Source organism: Podarcis tiliguerta, assembly GCF_965153285.1.
Source record: "Podarcis tiliguerta genome assembly, chromosome: 6".
NCBI classification, from domain to species: Eukaryota; Metazoa; Chordata; class Lepidosauria; order Squamata; family Lacertidae; genus Podarcis; species Podarcis tiliguerta.
Window position 1 is genome coordinate 73,728,863 of NC_139539.1, and position 23,935 is coordinate 73,752,797.

The following is a 23,935-nucleotide window of genomic DNA, read 5'->3' on the forward strand; positions in this document are numbered from 1 at the left end:
AACCATGTCTCTACATGTGCACTATCAAAACTTCCAGATTAATTGCAGAAAGCTCTGGAACTGTAATCTCTGCTTTCATGTCTTTCACCTCACATTCCGAGGTACTTCTCAGTGAACTCTTTGAAATCTCAATTGTACTAAAATGAACAGAGTTCTGTCAAGGCAATCTACATAATATAAAGCAAGGCAAAGCAGCATTGCAGAAATGAATTCTCTCAAATCTTCTCTTTCCCAACTTATTCTTACCATCCTTGCTTAAAACAATTTCTTCAGCAAAATATATTTAAACCTCCCTACACTGCCATAATTGCTCATTTCCCCCCAGCAACCTTTGACTTGGTCAACCCTTTTCCGAGAATCCAGGTTTGAAACTTTGTCACTGTTACATCCCATAAAGGAATGTTACACAGCTGTAGTCGCAGATAAGAATGTAGTTTCTCTCTTAAACTCTATGGAGCAGGGCTGTGCACTGGATTCCGCTGAATCCCAGACCCACAACTGGATTGGGCTGAAGTAGTAACAAATCACTACAGGGCAGCCCAGTTTGTCCTAAATCAATTTGGAGATATTTGTGCAGATTTGTAGCTCCAAACAGTCTCTCTGAAAGTCAGATAGTGTCTCTGAAATGTTGCAATTTTGAAACACCATGTAATGAGCATGCCAAGATGGGAAGAGTGGGAGGAAGGGATCTGGAGGAAGACTAGAGTGATTTCACTCCACCCAGCACTCTCTATTTGCTTAATAAGCTCTGCAGGGCTAACCTAGAATGCTCTCACTTCATCTAACATTCTCCAGTCTTCAGTGGTGTGTGTGTGTGTGTGTGTGTGTGTGTGTGAAGTCTTAAAAGGCAGAACTATCTTATAAGCTCTTAGAAAGTAAAATGCTTTGTGTGGTTGTTCAGCTTCAGCTTCTTTTCTAACCAATCAATTCTTTTCCTAATCAACCCCTGTCCTGTCCTTGCTGTTAGGAACACCACGGAGCTACCTTATACTGAGTCAGACCTTTGATTCATCTAGCTTGGTGACTAGCAGGGTTTCAGTGACTCTCCAGGGTTTCAAAGAGGAGTCTCTCCCAGCCCTACTTGGAGAAGCCAGGGATTAAACCCTACCATTGAGCCCCAGTCTGTGCTTGTTTTTCTCCATAGAATAATGAGGTAGAGAAACTTACTTTAAAAAAACCACAAATATCCACTTTACCTACAAGATCGTCTTATCCAATATGGTCCCACTCAACTGCTCTGATCTGTGGAAACTGGCACTTTTACAGGTGTCACATACTTACCTGCAATGCATTTGTAAGAAATTGATCCTTTAGTGTGACAGCACCGACATTCTGGAACTCCTTGACTATAGATATCAGGCAGGCACATTCACTGTATTCTTTTCAGCTCCTGCTGAAGTCATTCTTATTTAGACAAGGTACCCAGATGCTTAGAAAGGTAGTGCAAGTTTTCATTTGTTTTTTGTCTACTTTCTGTATGTTTAAAATTATGGTTGTAAAATTTTTAGTGATGGTTTTCTTGTTTCATCTTTTTGTAAACTACTTCTACAATCAAGTGGTATAGAAATTTTATGCAATAAATGAATAAATACTGAATTTTAATCTTCCAAGTTCTGAAGTTTTACTATCTCAAGCTTGATGGTGAAGCTATGCACATTCCTACCCCCTTCCCCCACTGTTAGGACCTAGCTTAGAAATTATTTAATGCATGTCATCACAAAGAAGCAAGATCTGGAGACAAATCTAGAGACTGAGCACAGAGTTGCCGACAATTATACGAATGCGCAAAGAGAGATTCCCCCGTTGCCACCCTTTGAGTCACGCAGTTCATTCTCCTGAGGGACAACAGCATAATAAGGAGAGAGAATAGAGTAGACGAGCGAGGGGGCCCTCAATTTCCTCTAACCTTTCAGTTACATTCTTCCTCTGCTTTGCCTTTTGGATCTTTCTACCCAAAGAGAAGAGGATAGTTCAAACGGAAACATAAGAGGACAATTGAGGTGGAGAGGTGAATGTGTGGAAGGATTTGAGTCATCTCCACTTTCATCAAATCGAGGCTCGTCCTTACCCGCTAGTATTTTCCAAAGGACCTTTTAAAAATAAATCCCTAAAACATTAAAATATTTCAAACAATGCTGGTGCCGTGAACCCCCCCCCCCACTCTCACGGAATATTCAGTTTTCTAAAAATTAGCTATGTCTCTAGTTTTTTGTTTTTTTTTACTTTACTTTGCTTTGCTTTGCTTTGCTTTTGGAGATATAAAGAGAAGCAAACAGCATTCATTTAGCCTAACTGTTAAATTAAGGGCCAAAACAGACAGTATGTAAATATGCACAATTATATTCAACTTATCTGGGTTCCCCCCTTTTATGGTGGTGAACAGGACTGGGACCATGATGCACTGTTTGTGTGCATGTGCGCATGCGCCACAGTCCAAAAAATCCTCTTCCCTAAAGCTCTTAATATCTGTTTCTCTCTTGTCACTGGCTATTCTCTAAAAGGGAAGCTGCTAATAGCATCAATGACATTTTTCAGTGGGTACACAGAGCAGGCAGTAGGGTAGCCCACCCTTCAGGATTCTCTTGAGGCTAACCATGGAGTTCTGACAAACCATCACTGCTATTTCACACCAGCAAGCGTCAGTGAGGTCCATGAGAAAGGTGCTCCTGCTCAGCCATCACTAGTTAGCTGAGCCCTTAAGAAAATGATAGCACCACAGGGGCTTGTTAATTGCCTTAGCTCTGGGCCAGGGCAGTGGAGAAACAAAGTGGCAGTCAAGTGGTCTGAGCAGGAAGGTGTAGGAGATACAAGGGGAATGATGGAAATCAGTTGTGGGAAAATGCTGCCAAATGCAATTAGGAAACTGGAAGAGGTGCTGAGGCTACCTAAAGAGGGACAAAGATGAGGAGCTGGGCCTTCATTCAAACTCCTAGCTTTTGAGATTTGTTCATTCCACCAATAAATCGGTTTTTCTAGTAATTCCCTTACAAACTAAGGGGATTACTCTAAACTGGTGGAAGGAGGAATGATGGAGAAGTCTAATAGAATGATCTCAAGCCCAAAGCCCTCTCTCTGTGGCAAAGTGTAGCAGCTGCTGAACCAGAAGAAAGCCCCTCTCTACACTATACTGGACACATGATTTCTCTTTTTTAAAAAAAATAAACAAAAATAATTCAATTAGTGCAGACAGTGGTGATGATGGTAGTGAAAGACATTCAGTGCCACAGTAATAATAATAATAAAGATTAGGCATTTGTGTGGTTTTAGCGATGGATGGTTCAAGGAAGATGTATTCAAAACTTGATTTCACAAAGTCAACACAGTTACAGCTGAATAATAATAATAATAATAATAATAATAAATTTTATTTATATCCCGCCCTCCCCAGCCGAAGCCGGGCTCAGGGCGGCTAACAACAATTAAATAATCAAACAATCAAATAATCAAACATTCTAAAAACATTCCATTATAAAAATTAATTAAAGTCAAATTAATGGCAACCGTTGAGCAAAATTCTGTGCAGGTTGCCAGAGGAGGGAGTCAGGCTGGGACCTGACCAAAGGCCTGGTGGAACAACTCTGTCTTGCAGGCTCTGCGGAAAGATGTCAGGTCCCGCAGGGCCCTAGTCTCTTGTGACAGAGCGTTCCACCAGATTGGAGCCGCAGCCGAGAAAGCCCTTGCTCTAGTTGAGGCCAGCCTAACCTCTCTGAGGCCTGGGACCTTCAGGATGTTTTTATTTGACGAGCGTAGGTTTCTCTGTGGGGCATACCAGGAGAGGCGGTCCCGTAGGTACGAGGGTCCTAGGCCGTATAGGGCTTTAAAGGTTAAAACCAGCACCTTAAACCTGATCCTGTACTCCACCGGGAGCCAGTGCAGCTGGTATAGCACCGGATGAATGTGATCTCGCAGTGAAGACCCTGTAAGGAGTCTCGCTGCGGCATTCTGCACCCTCTGGAGTTTCTGGGTCAGTCTCAAGGGCAGCCCCACGTAGAGCGAGTTACAATAATCCAGTCTGGAGGTGACCGTCGCATGGATCACAGTGGCTAGGTCAGGGCGAGAGAGGTAAGGAGCCAACTGCTTAGCTTGGCGGAGATGAAAAAATGCCGCCTTTGTTATAGCTGCAATCTGCGCCTCCATGGAGAGGGAGGTGTCGAAGATTACACCCAAACTCTTAACGGACGGTGCTGGCACTAATTGCACCCCCGCTAGAGATGGGAGTTGCCCCCTCAATCCCATATCGTCCCGTCCCAGCCAGAGGACCTCTGTCTTCGAAGGATTTAACTTCAACCGGCTCCCACGTAACCATCCAGCCACAGCTTCCAAGCATCTGGTCAGTGTGTCTGGGGCCGAGTCAGGGTGGCCATCCATCAACAGATAGAGTTGGGTGTCATCAGCATACTGATGGCAGCCCAGCCCAAAACTCCGGACAAGCTGGGCGAGGGGGCGCATAAAGAATACACTCTATGCTGCAAAAGGCAATTCAACATGAAAGAAGAAAAGTGGTGAGAAAGCCACGCAGAAAACATAAAGCAAAATGAATCAGAGAAGCATAAGAAAATAATGCCACACATCTCATATTTTTTTAAAAATACCCAAAGGAGACTCATCCCAGGAAAATCTGGTGACAATAACCACAGCAGGGCATGTTTACCACAGTATTTCCCATGATTTAATTCTGTAAGGCAAGATCATGCAAAGAAAATGCTCCCAAGAATATTGCCTGATTTGGAAATTGCAAATGATGATGGTGATAAACAAATTATGGTGGATGGATAAAAGCAATCAAGTATAACGAAATATATTGATAGCAAAATCTAGAACTTCTGCTTAAGGACTTGGATGGTGCACAGTCCCCCACCCCACATACCACAAAGAGCAGAATAAATTCCTCCCAGTAATGGGTAGACTCTCCTCCTGCAAGAGAGGGGGGTGGTTGTGGTCGGGAGCCGGGCTCCACCTCAAGCAGGGGGCGTTAGCCCCCTGCCTCCCACTCACCTGGCTGGCGCCCATGCCCATGAGCAGGCACCCAACCAGATGCCTGCGAGGGGGTGTGTTTAGCAGCCTAAATTGATGCAGCGCCAGCCTTCCCGGCCTCACTTTTCGTTGTCCCGTCGCGAGTAATGGGTGTTACGGTTCTGCGACAGAGGGAATTAACTATGGCTTGCTTGATTTTTACAATGACAATGACAAGACAAGTTTAAACTAACCTCAGCTGGTCATTTTTGAGGTGAGTCTCACCTGATGATCTCAATACACAGCTAGGGTGATGGGCGGGGGGGACGGGACGACAGCTGTATTTGGAAATAGACTAACAATAAGTGACATTCTTTAAGCACTGGTATAATATGAACTCAACACCAAGCTTCATTTGTAGTCTGGTCTTATACATGAAAACTCCCCCTGATGTAACAAACTGTCATTTCCCTCCTTCTGGTGTACTCCACTACACAGAATCTGGTCCGAGCAACCTGTGCAAGTTTATCTGCAGTGGTATTATTTGCACCATGGAATAATTTAATTAGCAGTAAGAATTAGCAGTCTTTCTCAATAGCTTCAAAACAGCTCCAAAACTATGACAGCAATTTACTGTTGAGGTCATCTGGGAGTGACACTCCTGCAAATCACACACATAGCCAAGAAGTCTTAGCTGAATGCAACTGAAAATAATCTTAGTTAAACAGATATGAGCATACTCCCTACTCTGTACTTGCAATGAAAACAACAGTTGCATAACATTTGGGCCTTGCATTCCGCCATTTGAGAAGTGCCTGGCGTGCTCTGGTCCATGGGGTCACGAAGAGTCGGACACTAAACGACTAAACAACAACAACAATACAGTGAGAAGAAATTGGATGAAAGCAGACAACTGAGAATCATATAGAGTTGCACTCACTTGCAGCTGAAACTTCATGGGGAGTTGATCCTCTTACTGGTGGAGGAAGAGGGGTGCGGGGTGGGGGTGACACCGCCACCACCCCCCTGGGACGCTTGCCGTGGGTGGTGCCCCCTGGGACGCTCGCTGCTCATGGCGGGTGCACTAGCTCCACCTCTGGACCCTCTGCCTGTAGCTTTCACCCACAGAGTAAGATTGATATTCTCATGCATCCTGTTTATGAGGTTGCTATGCAACTACCTGGTGGTGGTAGTGGTAATCCTGGAATTTGCCAATGCTGGCTGAATTCCTACCAATTTTAAGAGTTTATCAAAAACAGAGTTGATCAGGAAAGCAGAAGATAAAAGTGCATCAACACTCCTATCATAGAATGAGGCCTATTTTATGCCCAGTCTCAAATTAGGTTAGTACATTTCCATCAAAGTTGAAGTTGATATTCATTGGTAGAAGTTTCCTGTCACATTATATCATCTCACATAGTGAAAGTCAAGTTTGCAAACTCTGCATAAAGTGTTAAGTAATCACCAGATAAAAAAAATCAATATAGGAACATATGATATGTTCAATATAATATAAGTCCAGCATCCAATTTGCTACAGTGGTCTCTGGGAAGCCTGAAAGCAGGGCATGAACGCAATAGTCCCCTCTGACTGTGGTTCCAGCAATCGGTATTCAAAGGTATGCTGCCTCTGATCCTGGAGACAACAGCACAGAGCCATAGAATCATAGATTTGTAGAGTCGGGAGGGACTCTGAGGGTCATCTGGAAATTTTCTCCAGACTGTGGCCAGTGTGAAGTTTTTTCATGGCCACAAGAGCTCCAGTGGGCACAGAGAGCTCCCATGCCCCACAAGGGTCAACAGCAGAAAGAGGTTGGGTTCACATCACTCTCTTAGAGTGACAGCATGGGCATAGCAGGGGGAGGCAGGGGGCAGCTGCCTCCCCATCAGTAAATATCAACAAAACTCAATACAAATATGAGGTTCTGGCTCCCCACAACCAAAATCCTGGCTATACCCATGAGTGGCATGAGTTGTGTTTCTCTCTCTCCCTCCCCAGCACATTATACAGTGGACGCTTGGGTTGCGAACGTGAGCCATGCGGGAAGTATGTTCGCAACCCGCAGTGTCCGCAACCCGCAGCACCGCGTCTGCGCATGTGCAGGTCGCGATTTGGCGCTTCTGCGCATGCGCCGAAACCCGGAATTAACCCGTTCCTGTACTTCTGGGTTCGGCGCAGTGCGCAACCTGAAATCAAGCAGCCCGAAGCGTCTGTAACCCAAGGTATGACAGTATAGGACTTCTCCCCTAACTGTTAACCCCTTGGTTAGAGGAGAAATAGAAAAGGCGCAAGAACTCTAATCAGTGTGAAGCTGGTTTGAGAAACAATGCATCAAACCGTAGGATCTTATAACAAAATACAGGACACATGGGCGCTTTGGATTATGTCATGTGAAGACGAATTAAAAACCCAGCCCTGGAAACAGGAGCGTGAACCCAGCCAGAGAAACCTGATCTCCCAGCCCATCAACCCCAGTTACAAAGCAGAAGTGAGCCAGGGGAAAAGTGCCTGGGGTGATGAACGGTAGTTGGGTAAGGCAGTGGGAGGGGGAGAATTCAGATCCCCTCACTCAGGCACCCCCCTTTGACATTAAAAATCGCCCCATCCCCCACTTCACATATGATTGAGATAAACACATAATTAAACAAAATGTGGCTTCCCCTGTCTTCTCTAGTTTTACTAGAAAGGTTGCTTACTGAGCATGGTTCCCAAGAAGATTATGCAAGATGATTATGCAGCGTAAAGGATGTGGGCTGAATTACGAAAAAGCAGAACCCAAAGATAATGTGGTATTGCTGCATGTTACTTGGGAGCAATACAGTTCTGCAAAATCTGTTCTTAATCCCACAGTTTGGTTTTCTGATTCATTTTCCCTTCTTTTAGAAGCAATTGTCTTGGGAGCAATCAAGAACCACAAAGAAGAAAACCCATATCTTCCAAGATTAATTTCAGCAGAGAGCTACATTACTTTCAAGACTGTCTATGCCTACATAATATTCAGAATGATGTATACATCCAATAGCTGGGGAACAATTCTTCCCCCTAATTAAAACTGGTGACACCTATTCAATGGCTCACTTTTAGAATTATCTACCCAATACAGAGCCTGATTGGAAGGAGGCTAGCTCAGAGAATAACTCATGTAGAGATGCAGTGGGCAGCCTCCTCTGAGGGTAATTCTGGTGCAGACCTCTATAGGAGATGACTGAGTGATTCAACTGCATCCACTTGGCTTAGTAGATGGGCATTCTATCCTGGAATGGTACACTGAGCAAACAGGGGCCTTAAATCAATCAACCAGTTTCTCATGGGACACCAACAGTTCCTTTGCAGCACATTAGTGTGCTCTGGCAAACCATTTAGGAATTACTGACTTAGATGATTATATAAATCTGGTTTGATCACAACAAATTAATTGTCCAGTTGATAACAACAAATTAAGTGTCCACTGCAATGCAGTGACATTAAATCTGTGGGGCATATACCAACCCAGCTGGAGAAAGAGGAGAGAACAGAAGATGGAATTGTAAGTGGAGGGGGGCCCTTTCCCCATCCTTTGAACCCCCTGGGAAACTTACCAAATCTGTTGTAACTGGAACTGGGAAGGTGTGTCAGAAGCAAAATGAATTGATATGGATTTCTATATATTCATAAATTTGTACCAATGGAACACTTTATATGTAGTTATTTATTTTTGCAACATTTTATTTAAGTTGTCTACTGTAGCTTCAGTTTTTTGGTCACTGCTTAGAGATCTTTTAAATATATTAAGCAGGATAGAAATTAAATAATCAAATCAAATCTTTATTTTGAGGAAACCAAACCCAATGGACTGGGTCCCCTGATATCTCTCACTACTTGGAGATTAGGGTGTACATAACAATATTTTAGCCTTACTGCACTGGTGCTGATATACAAAATGTTCTTTCACAATGCAATCCTAAGCATGTTTATTTGGAAGTAAGTTCCACAGAGGTAGGTGTGCATATACAGTGGTATCTCGGGTTACAGACGCTTCAGGTTACAGACTCAGCTAACCCAGAAATAGTAACTCGGGTTAAGAACTTTGCTTCAGGATGAGAACAGAAATCGCGTGGCTGCAGTGCGGCGGCAGCAGGAGGCCCCGTTAGTTAAAGCGGTCTTCAGGTTAAGAACAGTTTCAGGTTAAGAACGGACCTCCGGAACGAATTAAGTTCTTAACCAGAGGTACCACAGTACAGTATTTGAAGCCTTAGCATGCAGCTAAGAAACTTCTACACTTTCCACTTTATTAGCTGCATCATGCTCAGAAAACTTATGGATGTGTTTGAACAACAGGGTTTTTTTGAAAAAAAAAAACACCTGTTAAGTCCATGAAGTTTCTCATGCTGCAAAATCTGGAAAAGATTACACAACTGGGGAAATTCTGAAGAAAAAATGGGATTCCTGAGTCAGTTAATGGACATTGTGGACTACAAGCAACTATTGAAATGATTCTGTGGAACTACAGTAATAATTATAGTAAATTGCTAGGGTGAAAAGGTCAGATGAAGATTTGACATATACTGGGTGGGACGATTTATGCTGCCTTTGCTTCCACAGTAGACCTTTTGTTCCAGAATATGCCTTTGTTAGTGGAAGAAAAGAGAAGGTGTTTTTTGCCAATTCCTCCTCACCGCTGCAGCTCAGTGTCCCCACACCCTTAAAACTAGTCCCAGGGAGTTGACGGAGAGGCTCCGCCACAGAGTGGAAAGTGGTGTGGGAGGTTGAGCACCAATTGGATGCCACCCAATGTCAGTCTCATTCATTCTCATGGGCATACAGATTTCCCACAACTTGCAAGTTGTATCTGCTACAGCTCCGAAATGTGTTGCCGGTGCTCCTGGCACCATGTTCCCTTCTCAGCATTCTTGGGTTGGTTCTGCTGCAATGTGCTTTAAATGTATGGGGTGCATGCTGCCCAGGTTGTTTGCTTTGTGGCACTGCAACACTTTACTTTTGTGCTCTGTAGGCACATCCAAAAGACCAGAATAGAACAATTGCAAAAAGTCACTGCTTGGTGTTATCAGTGGTAAAAAGGATTGGGTGTTCATTCATCCACCATAGATTAAATTGCTGCTATTTAATGCAACATAAAATTATTTTTATTATTATGTTCCATTGTTTTTTATATATTCTGTAAGCTGCCCAGATTGGCTGTGGAAACCCAGTCAGATGGGTGGGGTATAAATAATAAAATTTAAATTTTTATTATTATAACATAGCCATCTCCATAAAATTCAGTATATTCACTTTACAAGATGACAGGCTAAACTTAGTAAGAAAAGATTTGCTGTAGTCTGTATCCTGGTGGTTTGCGGGAAACCCCAGTGCTGGAAAGAATTTGAGTGAATAGCTTCCAGTCTGTGACTGACTTGCTCATATACTATTTCTCCTGTAGTGTGGTCACTCCAAAAGATGTATGATCTTTTGGGGTAGTTTCTTGACATCTCATCAATGGAATTAGAACATGCAGTGGGATCCTCATTGCCTGTGGGCAATAAGGATGGCGCGGGAAGCAAGCACAGCACCTGGAGACTAAGAGAACCACAGATAAGTCAGACTTAGTAAAAGTGAAAGCTGAGTCATAAGGAATTTGTGTTTGAAGATCAAGGAAAAGTCCAAACTCATGTGTACAACCACATCATTCACTTGATTAGTTCGCCGTCTCTGAACTCTGGGATAAAGAACTAATGGCCACCAAAAGTTCAAATAGGGTCTTTTGTCCCACCAACCCTCCCAACCATTGCTGTACATTCCCATGTGCCAACTTTGATTCCCACTGTAGTCCTGTAATTTCTTTTTCCAGGATGGCAGTTTTCTCAATGCTGCTGCAATTTGCAAGGCAGGGCAGGGCAGGGCAGGACAGGGGATGAGCACAGACAAGAGTGCTGGACTAGACACAAACCCTATTGCTACACCTCCAAAGTGAAACTTTATGCTTCTACCCAAGGTGTGGTCTCGTTCTTATTCTTGTGCAATGGAACTTCTTCTCTGACTTTGCCTTCTATTCTTACACACAGCCAGACAAGATAAACCACCCTCATTCTCCTCAAAGATCTTCAGTTCTTAAAGGGGTTTAACAATCGATGTCTCTTCACAGGGAACTCCAGGGATTGTAGCTCTGTGAGGGGAATTGGGTCTCCTAACAACTCTCAGTTCCGTTAGCAAATTACAGTTTCCAGGATTCTTTGGGGAAAAGCCATAAGTGTTTAAAGTGGTATGATACTGCTTTAAACATATAGTATAGATGCAGCCATACTGAAATAGGATGAGATTGCACTTCAAATAAGTGATTGCCATTTTGTATTAATGAGGAAGTACATTGGCACTATAGAGTTGTATCAATACATTTTGAATTGTATGCTAGGACAACTTCTCAAGAGGATAGCAAATTCCTTCTTATACATAAACCCACTTAAAAATATATCATACCTATTATACACTGACAAAATCAAAATGTGGGTAGTATTCAGCTACCAGGCTGATGACATTACTTGTTTCTTTTTAGGTTGTGGAAGGAGGTTCTAGACAATTCATTATGTAGCAGAGGACTATGTTTTATGAAATAACTTGGTTACGGAAAACCTTGCATGCTAAATTGAGTGAGTAAGCAAACAAACACAGACATGGTTCCTGATGTTTAGAAGTGGGAAGGCTGCAGCACTGCCAGAGGCTTAAGAACAACTTTTTCCCACCAGTTCAGGCAAAATCTTAAAACTACAAACTTTTAGTATGAGCTTCGCTCTAAACAGTGAAATACTTACCACCCACTCATTTTCTGAATGGAAACGTTCCTCTAGTATCACTTCCCTGATTGATTTTCTGTGGAAGCATGTCACTGGGAGCTATTGGCATTTGTAATATTTGAGCTTATTTACAAACGTACAGCTTGAACATAGTTGGATCACAGTTTAAGCAAAGATTGTATTTTTTTCTGTTAAGGTGATGCAACGGTGGGATAACACTTGCTTTGATGCAATGCCATCTAGCCTCCCCACAAATAAATCAGGATGAATGCTCATTAAATAGCCAACATAATCTCTCTGCAAACAAATGAGGCTGAAATCTCATTAAACAAGTAGTCCAGAAGTGACCTCCTGTCTTAATCGCACTTGAAAACTGCAGCTTTTGACTTCTGTTTCCTTAATAACACCTATTACAACATCTTTTGGGAAATGGGGTTGTATCTGTTTTTGACCCATTCGTAGGAGTTAAGAAAGATCATCCCACATTTAGTTTCCATGGAAATGGAATAGCCTGATGACTAACATTCATTTTTTCAAGCCCATGAGTCTGGCCAACTTATTGTCTCACAGCAAATCAGAGAATGCAGATATTCAAAGAAATCTGACAGAACAGATGACTGTTGTGGTTTCTTGGTGTGATAAAATAAAAATGGATAGGGCTGAGTTTTGTCAAGGTGGGCTGTGTAGAAATTGTTGATAGCAACAAATAGTAAAATGGCAGTTATGTGATGTTTCACAAGCCCTTATTAGTTAAAAAAGAATTTGGTCACTACCATGTGCAAGTGATCTGAGGATGCCCTTAAAAGCTGACAAAAATAAAGAGCATAATCATCAGTTCCAGCAATTGCAACATGTCAACACGTAGCATGCTCAGCCAAGTAGTCATGGAGATGCCACAAGTCTAAAGCAAGCAGCAACCAAAGCATAAAGCAACCTTTAGTTCTGTGTACATTCCTAAAGAATCAAGCTGACAGCATAATCCAATCATCCATCGTGCGCATGAGCGAGTTATACTGCCCATAAGTCTGTTTGTATTAGCACAACACAGCTAGGACTGGCTTATAGAACTTGCAGAATCAAGTGTTGAAGCTTTTCCTGGATCTGATTCCTCAATAAACGATCATGGCAGGCGTACCTTCAGACTCATAACTGTTTCCTTACACATTAAACAGATGATGCACATCTCCATCTATTTTGTGGCCACTTCCCAAGAAACATGGAACAGTAATATGGGAAGCAGCTCTCATGATTGCAACTTCAGCTTGGAACCAAACGTTCAATGATTTTGAACTTGCAGCCAAACCTTAAAAGGAGCCAAACCTCTAATGACAGATTCCACAGTTGCCAGTGACTGCTTTTAAACCATTCCAAAATGACTGTCTAACACTCAGTCACTCACTCTCACTCACACACTCTGAGTTATTAAGGAAGGAAGCCAGCCAGCCTACCCCAATTATCAAACAAGCACACAAATTAGATTTGTACTTTTAGGCACTCCAGAACACACAGAATCTAGGAAGCAGAACACAGATTATATCCTTTCACCTCACTAACACATGCAATAGCAAAGGAACATTAAAGCAGCCACAGTAAGGTAAAGGTAAAGGTACCCCTGCCCTTATGGGCCAGTCTTGACAGACTCTAGGGTTGTGCGCCCATCTCACTCAAAGAGGCCGGGGGCCAGCGCTGTCCGAAGACACTTCTGGGTCACGTGGCCAGCGTGACATCGCTGCTCTGGCGAGCCAGAGCTGCACACGGAAACGCCGTTTACCTTCCCGCTAGTAAGCAGTCCCTATTTATCTACTTGCACCCGAGAGTGCTTTCGAACTGCTAGGTTGGCCGGCGCTGGGACCGAACAACGGGAGCGCACCCCGCCGCGGGGATTTGAACTGCCAACCTTTTGATCGGCAAGCCCTAGGCGCTGAGGCTTTAACCCACAGCGCCACCCGCGTCCCAAAAGCAGCCACAGAAGAATGTCCAAAATTTTGATGGGATCATATACAGGACAAACGTGCCATGGAGTAGGTACATACATGTCTCACTGTAGGCATCACCTTGGTGAACAAAGTCAGGCCCTGTTCATGTGAACTGACACCTCTCACAAGTCTGTATTCATGTCTCTGCCACAGGGCTGGGGAATCTGTGACCCTATAGTTGTTGTGGACTCTGGCTCCCAACATCCCTGACTATTGGCCATTATGGCTGGGGTGGATGGAAGTTGGAATCCAACAACATTTAGAAGGCAACAGATTTTCCTGCCCTGCTCTAGTGGCGGACCTAGAAGCAATGAAAGGAGGTAGGTTATTCCAGGTCCACATATATCATTACTTATTGGTGCTATCTGTCACTATTACGTAGGCTAGCAGGTAGCAATTAAGGTAGTAGCACAAGCCAAGAAGCTGAGTGGGGAAGACAGGACAGGAGCAGTCTTGCTCTGTTGGAATGAAGGGGCCTGGTGTGCATCCAATTTAATAACTTCCCCTAGCCTCACCCAGCTTCTACCAGTGCAGAGGTGAGCATGAGGGCAAACACTATTACTTCTGAAAGATTCGTTCTGTGGCAGCCAATGGTCCACCCTGTCACTGTCTCCTGCAACATATTTCTGCTGTCCATAGGGCTGCCGACTCTTAACACACCATGGAAGACACAGGCATTTTGTGAAGATGACTGCAGTCTTGCAAAGCATGAAATCACACCTGCTGACCTCGTCCCTGACTTCTGCATGCTGATCAGGTCCTTTGAACAGAGCATATGTGCATACAAGCCAGCTTGTGGGGGGCAAGAACCAAGGGCCATCTTACATCATACAGTATTATAATGTAAAGTTATCATTGTGGAACAAATCAGCATCTGTGTATTGTTTTACAAATGAATTACATAAAAACATGTCAAATGATATCAAAATGTCATTTTCTTTGCTGAAACCTTTTATTAAGAATTAATAAATTAAATATTGGATTTTCTGTGAAAAAAATACAAAGTGAAGTGCGTGAGGAATTGAATGGGTGGAGGGGAGAGTTGGAGGAGAGGCAGAAAGAAGAGTTAATTTGTCCATGGCTAGGGGGCGCAATCTGGACGGTTCTGCGAGGGGCACAAGATCTCCCACCTCCTTCCCATGGCCCAGCGCCTCGCTTACTGGGCTTTGAGATGGTGCCCCCTAAACTCAGTGCATGTGCACTGCTCACACAGGCCTAAATCTGCCCCTGTACAAGTGGTCTAAATAACTAAAGAATAAAATTAAACAGAATTAAAGCTTGTGAGATCTGCTTGTTTGTTGGTTTGTTTCTCCTTCTTATCAATTTGTTATATTGCCCTTCAATATAAAATCACCAGGGTGATTTACAGACAAGAATTACCTCATGGATAACTCTGGAATAAAAGGTTCATGGATAGTGTTTTAGTAAGCCAGCCTGGTCTGGTTACTTTTGCATTGCAAGGGAGTGATTCACAAGCTTCCTACTCCACTGCAGTCCTGCTGTTGTGAGTGAATCGCCCCCTCAGACTTCTATCCAGCAGTGACAGAGAGGACTATCCTCTGTAGAGAAAAATTCTCAGGACAATGTGTTCCATTCAGCATGTGGTTTGAGGAGGTGTGGTTTGGATAGCATAGAGTATGATGACCTCCAGATGTGCAAATTTCCATCAGCCAGCTTTCCCCCTTTAATACAAGGTAGACTCATACTCCAAGACACTATCATTCTCCGCTCAGCCAGAGTTATAAATAAACTCTTTAGTTCTAAAAATATTTCTGATTAAAAACTATTAAGGTGTTTTTTTTAACCTCCCAAGAATATTGCTGCCTCATACAGAAATCTTTAAACACACCATCGAAAGATTCTGGAGTCAATAGTGTGATGGGTTTCAACTGCAGACTGCAAGTTTCAGGTCTCTGCTCAGCAGGGAGAGTGACTTGGACAAGTCAATATCTCTCAGGCTAATCCGAATGATTAAGAGGATTAACATGAAATAATGCATATCGATAAATCAACATGTGAGGTACTGGTCATGTGTTGTACAGTCAAACCTCGGTTGTCGAACATAATCTGTTCCGGAAGCCCGTTCAGCTTCTGAAATGCTCAGCTTCCAAGGCATGGCTTCTGATTGGTTGCAAAAGCTTCTTGCACTCAAGTGGAAGCCGCGTGGGACATTCGGCTTCTGAAAAATGTTTGAAAACCAGAGCATTTACTTCTGGGTTTTCGGCGTTCGGGAACCAAAACGTTTGAAAACGGAGCAGTTCGACAACCGAGGTTTGACTGTAGTACATTTTTGCACAAGAGAAAAGTCTGGAAGACAGTATGTTTTGAGTGTTCTACAAGTACTCATGATATTGTGGGTTTGTGACCATTTCCAGCAATAATAATAATAATAATAATAATAATAATAATAATAATAATAATAATAATTTATTTGTATCCCGCCCATCTGACTGTGTTGCCCATCTGGAGTTAAAACTCATTGCTGAGTTAAAACGCAACAAGCTGAGTTAAAACTGCTGCATTTTAAAACACATTTGTATGCCTTTGTACATATCAGTACAGCTGAATACATATCCAAGTTCCCTGCTGTCTGTCCACACCAGTCGGTGAGGGGGAGGGTGGGTGTGGTATGTCTTCATGTAGTTTACTTTTGTTTGTTTTTTAATCAGATGGAGCTGTTATGAAGCAAATGCATCAAAATGCAGTATTTCTCAAGAAACTATTTGATAAATATGGACAAACCAGCAGCAGGAGTGCTCTGGATGGAGAGTAAACAGGAGTGTGTACACAGCTAGCCCTTTGCTGTCAGTCTCTGGGGTGAAGAGTGGGAAGAAAGAGTTAGAAGGAAGTAACAAGCAGAGCCTAGAAATTTTCTGGCAGTCATTGCTATCATCTCCTTATGGCTCTCTCAGGAGACAAGCAGTCTTATTTTGCAATGACTGTAATTTTTAAACTGTCTTCATGCAAACCACATTGCTTTAGTCAGTCCAAGAGCTTAGAAAAGTACAGATGACAGTCTGTTGGTCCCTCTGTCCAGGAAGGGGAATAGCAAGCAGAAAATTAGATGTATATGTTAAACTCTGGCTATTGCTGACCCCTGGGCATCCCATCCAAAAACACTCCCATGCTATGATCCTAAAACAAAGTCCAACCAAATACAGCAAGCAATCTCATTTTCTCTCAGCTGATGGATCATCTGTCTTTTATGGACTCCAGGACTGAAACTGCTGGTCCTTTCTAGATTTGACTAAAAAGGATTACAGAGAGAATAACGAAGGGGGAAGAAATTAACATTCCTAATGCCATGTTTTTTGTGTAGAACAGTGATGGCCAAACTTGGCCCTCCCATCATCCCTAGCTAACAGGACCAGTGGGAACTGTAGTCCAAGTCTGGCCATCACTGGTGTAGAACATGTACTACACCGTGTCTTCAGTAACCTGCCTATTAGTCCTGTTCCATAGCTGAGCCAGGAAAGGAATCACAGTCCTGGGATATGAAACAGTTTGAAATGGACCCCAAGCTATCTAAACATAGTTGCACCAAGTCTGATGCCCTACAGGTCTACTCAAAAGTAATCTCCATTGAGTTTCATGTGACTTACTGTCAGAAAAATAATGTATAAAATTGCAGCCTTACAGAGCAATCCTAAACTGGTGAAATTTACACTGGCTTAAGTTACCCCTGTTCCAAACTCTGTTCAGGAGTGGGGCTACTCCTGGCTGAGCCTGCCTGAGCCTGGCGGACAAAACAAGCCTTTAAAAAAGAGTTTGAGTTATACTACCTTTCTTGCTGGCTTAAGTTCCACCAGGCCACCAGGTCATGTGACTGAGCAGGAAGAGGTTTAGAATAATTCTATCTTTGCCCCACCACACACCTAGAACATCCCTTTTCTGGTGTAAATCCCCTTGGCTTAAGTTCCACTGACTAAAACAGCATAGCCCAGGCTCAGATGGGTTAAAGGAGTTGAATTAGTGTATCTCTGGCTGAGTCATGATAGAGTTATGCTAGCGCAGCCCTCGTAGAGCCCCAGATCATCTTGGATAGCCCAACATCCACCTATTCCAAACTTGCTCATCATGGCAGATATTGGGTCCAGATTGCTATGACAGCTAATGTTTGTTAGATTTAGTGGGATTAAACTAATCAAAAGCCAAGTATTTCATCTTTACTAGGTTCAAGAATAGTTTGCATGCATATTTAAACGTTTCTTTCTTCAGATTATGTTTGGCATCTTTTTCACCGGAAAAAAGAGCTGTTACTTAAATCAACACTAGCAGCACTGGAAGACACCCAGGACAATGCCTTCTAATAACAAACTTCCAGTTTATGATAAATCAACATATTGTACTACTTTAAGAATGGAAAATTCATGTGGGTGATCCTGTGGAGAACAAACATAGCAATTATGTAATTTTCATGAGCTTTCTGCTGGGAAAATTTATGGCAACCAAATGTATCTTGTTATTAAATTTCTTACCTCTTGTGACTTCATTGTAATGGCATGTCATTTCCATATAAGCGTATATATTATAATATTTGGGGTTTTCCTTTTGCTTTCCGGCAAAGCCCAAAATCTTTGGCAATTTTTGCTTTGATTACCTAATCTGGATTTGTATTGGAGGGAATGGACTGAGTGGGGTGGGCTTTGGATCAGAAATAGAGGAAATTACGTCAGGGTTTTTTTTCCAACTGAAATTTATTATATGCTTGCCTAAAAAAAAGTTCAAGGGAGATAATGATGCCCAAACCCCCATTTGCTCTGACAGACTGTGTTGCTTCATCCAACATTTAATACAAATAAGCAACAGTACTTATTTCCCTAGATGTTTGACTCATGCACCACTTCAGTTCCAAAGGTGATTTGGTTTTAGTTCCAGACACATATTATGAAATTCCTTAAAAGGCAATAATAGAAATATCACTTTGAATGAATTAACTAAAGCGAAACTGGTGTTACATTGCAAAAAAATTAAAACCTGAGCATTGTTGGGAAGGTGGGAAAACCCTTCCAGAATTATTGGCAGTCAAGGGATTTTGATTGATAAAAGGAAGGTTGACTAAGATTGTTTGCTTTTCATTGCTGAAAATATTGAAATGAGACACTGATCCTTTGTACTGATTCTAAGGTTTTATTATTATTGTCATAAATTTGATGGTTCCAGCTGCTTTGGTGTAGTGACTCATAATATTCAGTTATGATTAACAATCAAATAAAAGATTTAAAGACTGGCGTGAAAATAGGGCTTTGTGGATGATGATTATTTAACTGCTGTGATGTGTTATTTGGACACCCGTTGAACCATTTCACAAGATAACGGTGCACAATAATATCTCTGACACAAGACAGCTGTGGAAGTCCTTGAGTCCTTGTTGCTAGTTATCTGTCTTCAGGGCCAAATAAGACAATAAAGGTAAGGCAAAAGAAAAGAAGCCCTGGACGGTTAAGTCCAGTCAAAAGTGACTGTGGGATGCGGCACTCATCTCGCTTTAGGCTGAGGGAGCTGGTGTTTGTCTGCAGACAGCTTTCCGGGTCATGTGGCCAACATGACTAAACCACTTCTGGTGCAACGGAACACTGTGACGGAAGCAAGAGCGCACAGAAATGCCGTTTGCCTTCCTACCACAGCGGTACCTGATTGACTACTTGCACTGGTATGCTTTTGAACTGCTAGGTTGGCCAAAGCTGGGACAGAGCAATGGGAGCTCACCCCGTCATGCAGATTCAAACTGCCAACCTTCTGATCGGCAAGCCCAAGAAGCTTGGCAGTTTAGACCACAGTGCCGCCTGCATCCCTAAGACAATACATAGCATGCAGCTATGTATCTTGCTATTCCTTAACTAATTACAGGCATGGGGAACCTAATAGTTACAGGGAAGGCAGCATATAGGCAGTGGAGACTTGTCTTTTCACTCCTTCACCATGACCAGAATAGAGATCGCTGTCACCGCCAAGTGTGGCAAAGAGCCGAAAGACCCCCTTTGGCACCATTGGAAACTCCCCCCCACCCTGCCCGATTCCCAGCTGTGTGGGCGTTGCTCTTGGACCTGGGGAATTTTTAATTACACTTGGATGAAGTTGCTCACTTTCTGACACCTGGGTATGCCCATTTATGACATAATTCTCAAACGGCCTCATCACCCCTTGTTGGCAATAGACGTCAATATGAGAAATTGAACTTGAACAGGAAACAGACAAGTACAAAATAAACTTGGCTGGAGACATAATTTCATGAAATGTGATTAAGCTTTCCTGTAGCTGGGATTAATACTTCTGTACCTGCAAAGTTAGTAACATGGAACATAATAAGAGAGGGAGAGAGGGAGAGAGAATAAACCTAGAGTCCAAATATGACACATTTCTCTGCAGATGAGATATATGAACTCTCAAAACTAAGTATGAGCTTGGGGATTCACATGTATTTACTGAGATTTTTTATAGCAATTATAAAGACAAATAATGATTGAGAAAAAGAAAGGGAACTAAAAGAAACACTTATAAAATGTCCCTATCTATGGAGCCAGAAGGATTTAAGTCAACAAGATATTATAAAATAGTCCGAGTTTACAGTCAGTCATCACTGATTTAAAGCTTTGAATAATGCGTCTTTATCTATGTTTCTCTTGGCTTTATCAACAAGCCTTCCCGTGATGTTGCTACATCTTTCCAGTGAAAGGATGCAAAGAAATGGACACTTGGTTTTATCCATGGTGGGTTTGGCCCAAAGTTCAGATTTTTTGTTGAATGGTCTTCATTTCATACATCATATCCAGCACTGACTCTTCTTTCCACCACATTTATGAAAAAGGGGTCAGTGCTGCAAGAAGAGCTGGTTACTTACCTCTTGCTGTGTAGCTAGAATGGAGGTTGCATGAGACTGGAACACACAACCCCCTAAAGATGGGTGGCAAGGAGAGTTCAGCAATTAGCTGTAGACTCAGTAAAGGACTGACAGCACATAGATACTTGGATGCCACTCAAATGGATGTCAGTAAGGGGTCCCTCAAAAATGTTCTATCAACCACTCACAAGACATTTTGAGTAGGGATATGTAGTCTGATTCTTGGTACCAGTTCTAATAATGTTATTACAAAAATATATATGCATCAGACTCACATGTTAACACTCACAAAATACAAGCCCATTTTTGTTACATTAATAAATATCATAGATCCGCATTAAGACATAAGACAATGACTGCGCTTCTGTGTGCATTTGGCTAAGTCACAGGGGCAAAAAAAGTGAGAGAAAGATTAACAATAAAACAATGAATGTTAACCAGGGCGGTTTTTTCAGCCAGAGCTCAGCTCCAGCACCTCTCAAGTGGGTGCCATTGCTATTCTAATAGGACAAGGGAGAAGTTCACGGTGGCCTCCAGCACCTCTTTTTCTAGAAAAATAGCACTGATGTTAACAATGTTTAATAGCTAAGATAATCACCACAACAGTGAATCAATAAGACAGGAGTTAAAGTAAGTACACATTTCAGGAGTATCCAGTTAGCAGACAATTAAGATCAAACGTTGATGATGACAGTGGTTGACTAAATTGTCATTGCATTAAAAAATAAAACAAAAATAGCATTGGGGAAATCTGCGGAAAGTTACTGAAAGTGAGACCACTTCACGAAGAGAGGGAACACCAGGGCAATGTGTTTGTGCAGTGTATGTTTAATTAATTAAGCATGAATCCTTTTTCAAACGGGACCCAATGGGTCTAATAAACTACTGCTGCTAATAAAAAAAAAAAAATGTCCTGACTGAAAATAGCATGAGTCTCACTTCCCAGAAAAGCAATGACAATGGCATGCGTATGAAGGCGGGCTGGACTCATTCTTTTGGTCCACTGGTTACAGGATATTGTTTAAGGCTAAGCTTTATTCTGGAAATACAGATACACTGTGGTTTTTACACGTACAGCGGCTTACACATAGTATTACAGTTATTTATGATGTCACTCTGCAAGTTAGCAATTCTGATTCTACTATTTTCCAGGACACATGCTCAACTGGTTTTCAGAAACCAGCAAAATGTCGTATTTCTGGGGAAGTCTCTGTAAATTTCTTCCTGCACAACTCCTTGGATGAGGTTGCATGTGGCTTATTTATGATTATGATGATGATGATTATAAGTTGTTAGTTGCTTTATCTTGCCCAGGGCAACCCAAAGTGATTGATAACCAATCAAATAAACAGACAATAAACTCAACATAGATACATTACAACCAAGAGGAAAGAGAACAACATTAAAAACATTCTACCCATTTTTTAAAGGCCACAGATAGTTAAAACCAAAGGCCTAGTTATAGGAAAAAGTTTTTGCCTGGTGCCTAAAGATATTTAACAATTGCACCAGGCAAGCCTCTCAGGAGAGAGCATTCCACAAATAGGGAGCCACTGCAGAAACGGCCCATTCTTGTGTTGCCACCCTCCAGACCTCTTATTGAGGGGCACACAAAGAGGGGCCTCATGTGTCATCAAGAAAAGGGTAGCAAAGACTAGAGAGCATTTCTGAACATTTGTCACACTTTTTCATGGGTGTTTTGTATCATGGGTGCTGTGGTGACATTAGCACTACCGAGCTTCGCCCTCCACCAGTAGAGCAGCACTTAAATCGTTCCCTATAGTCCCATAGCTGGCCCAATGCCTAATGCAGCATTGCACCCTCAGTCCAAGCTGCAGTCCTATACACATTTCTTTAGAAGATTGCCCTGTTGAACTCAATAGAACTTACTTCTGTGTGGACGTTCATAAGATTGTATTCTAAGTGAAGAAGCTGCCAATAGAGAATCAGTTGTTGTTGTTGTTTTAAAAAAACACACACTATAAAAACAAAAGAGAGTTAGAAATTATGCCCTTTTCCTTTCTGTATTGAACTAGTATCAACAAACTTATTTACATAGACTGTTGGCTTGATCTGATAAGCCTGCCAACAAAAACCACCATGGTATACAAAAATCTCAAGCAGAATTTTTGGCTTTGGAATACAAGCTTCTGTTTATTCAAAACCACGCAATGCTTGCTTTAAATTGTATTAAAGAAACTGGAGATGCAGAATCAAAGCAGCCTTGCTAGCAAATCCACAAAAACATGTTAAACCATGTTGGTCATTTATGGGCCCATCAACAACCTGAAAATAAGAAACAAAACTTCCTATTTTGTGCTTGTAAAAGTTTTCCCATGTGGTTGCTTGGAGGCAATTCTTGCTGACCACAGCTTGAGTGGCTATTATAAGCCTGGGCTTAAATATTTCTTAAGGCAGGCATCCCCAAACTCGGCGCTCCAGATGTTTTTTGCACTACAACTCCCATCATCCCTAGCTAACAGGATCAGTGGTCAGGGATGGTGGGAATTGTAGTCCCAAAACATCTGGAGGGCTGAGTTTGGGGATGCCTGTCTTAAGGCATATTTGTGTATGCACTGCATGTAGGTTTGCCTTTTCACAAATCCTACTGAAAAAAAGAGGCGACATTTTATCAGATACTGTAACCACCACAGGAAGGTCAGGGCTGTCATTTAGTTTGGAAATTTGCATAGTAAGAAACGGAAAGAGGAAATGCTTTCAGCACCCATGGTGTCATCACTGCTTCAGCTTTTTTTTCTTTTTGTTTTTTTTTGCGATAAGTCAGGTTTACCAGATGTGTTTAATGTACCAGGAAGAGACAAGGCAAGGCAATCCCATTGTACACAATTCCACAACTATGCAGAAATGGTATCTAGTCAAACCTTGGCTCCTGAATGCCTCCGTTTTGGAACATTTCGGCTCCCGAACAATGAAAACCCGGAAGCAAATGCTCTAGTCCTTGAACCTTTTGGAAGCCGAACTGGCTTCTGGAATGGATTATGTTTGACAACCAAGGTTTGACTGTGAATGAATTTAACATCATGATGAAAATATATATTGGATTATCATAATGTGGAAAAAACCTGCAAAGATAAGGCTGCTTCTAAATTTCACTGCTAATTGTGAGGGGAGTGGGAATCTAACCTTACAAACAACAATTGTCTCATATAGGCACATGCTTTCAGCTAACAACCAACAGTTGGTGTCTGAATGGAATCTTTCCCCTTCTTGGGATATCTGGAAGCTTTTAGGACAAAACTAATTTATACTAATTTTGGAAAGCAAATGTGTGGAGCCCCACAACAAAATGTTGCAGGAAATTAATTTAGTGACTGCAAATATGTGGAAATATAAGCATGTCAAAAATGGAACCATTGATAAATCAATAAAATGCCACA

General features: G+C 42.2%; 1 protein-coding gene and 1 long non-coding RNA gene across 7 annotated transcripts in view; both read right to left on the minus strand.

Annotated features, from left to right (window-relative positions):
* The window catches only part of SLC44A3 (solute carrier family 44 member 3), a 94,223-nt gene that overhangs the window by 46,254 nt on the left and 24,034 nt on the right, over positions 1-23,935 (minus strand). For 3 of the 6 annotated variants that reach the window (XM_083444897.1, XM_083444901.1, XM_083444894.1), the window contains exon 2: positions 22,428-22,516. The exons of the other annotated variants lie outside the window; for them this stretch is intronic. In XM_083444897.1, the coding sequence (XP_083301023.1) occupies positions 22,428-22,445 (18 nt within the window). In that variant the 5' untranslated portion in view covers positions 22,446-22,516. The remainder of the gene's footprint in view (positions 1-22,427; positions 22,517-23,935) is intronic. 6 annotated transcript variants of the gene reach the window in all.
* Positions 9,287-13,297, minus strand: LOC310679627. The gene is made up of 2 exons (XR_014512417.1): positions 11,739-13,297; positions 9,287-10,502 (listed from the first exon to the last, which is right to left on the minus strand). It is a non-coding gene; the product is annotated as an uncharacterized lncRNA (long non-coding RNA).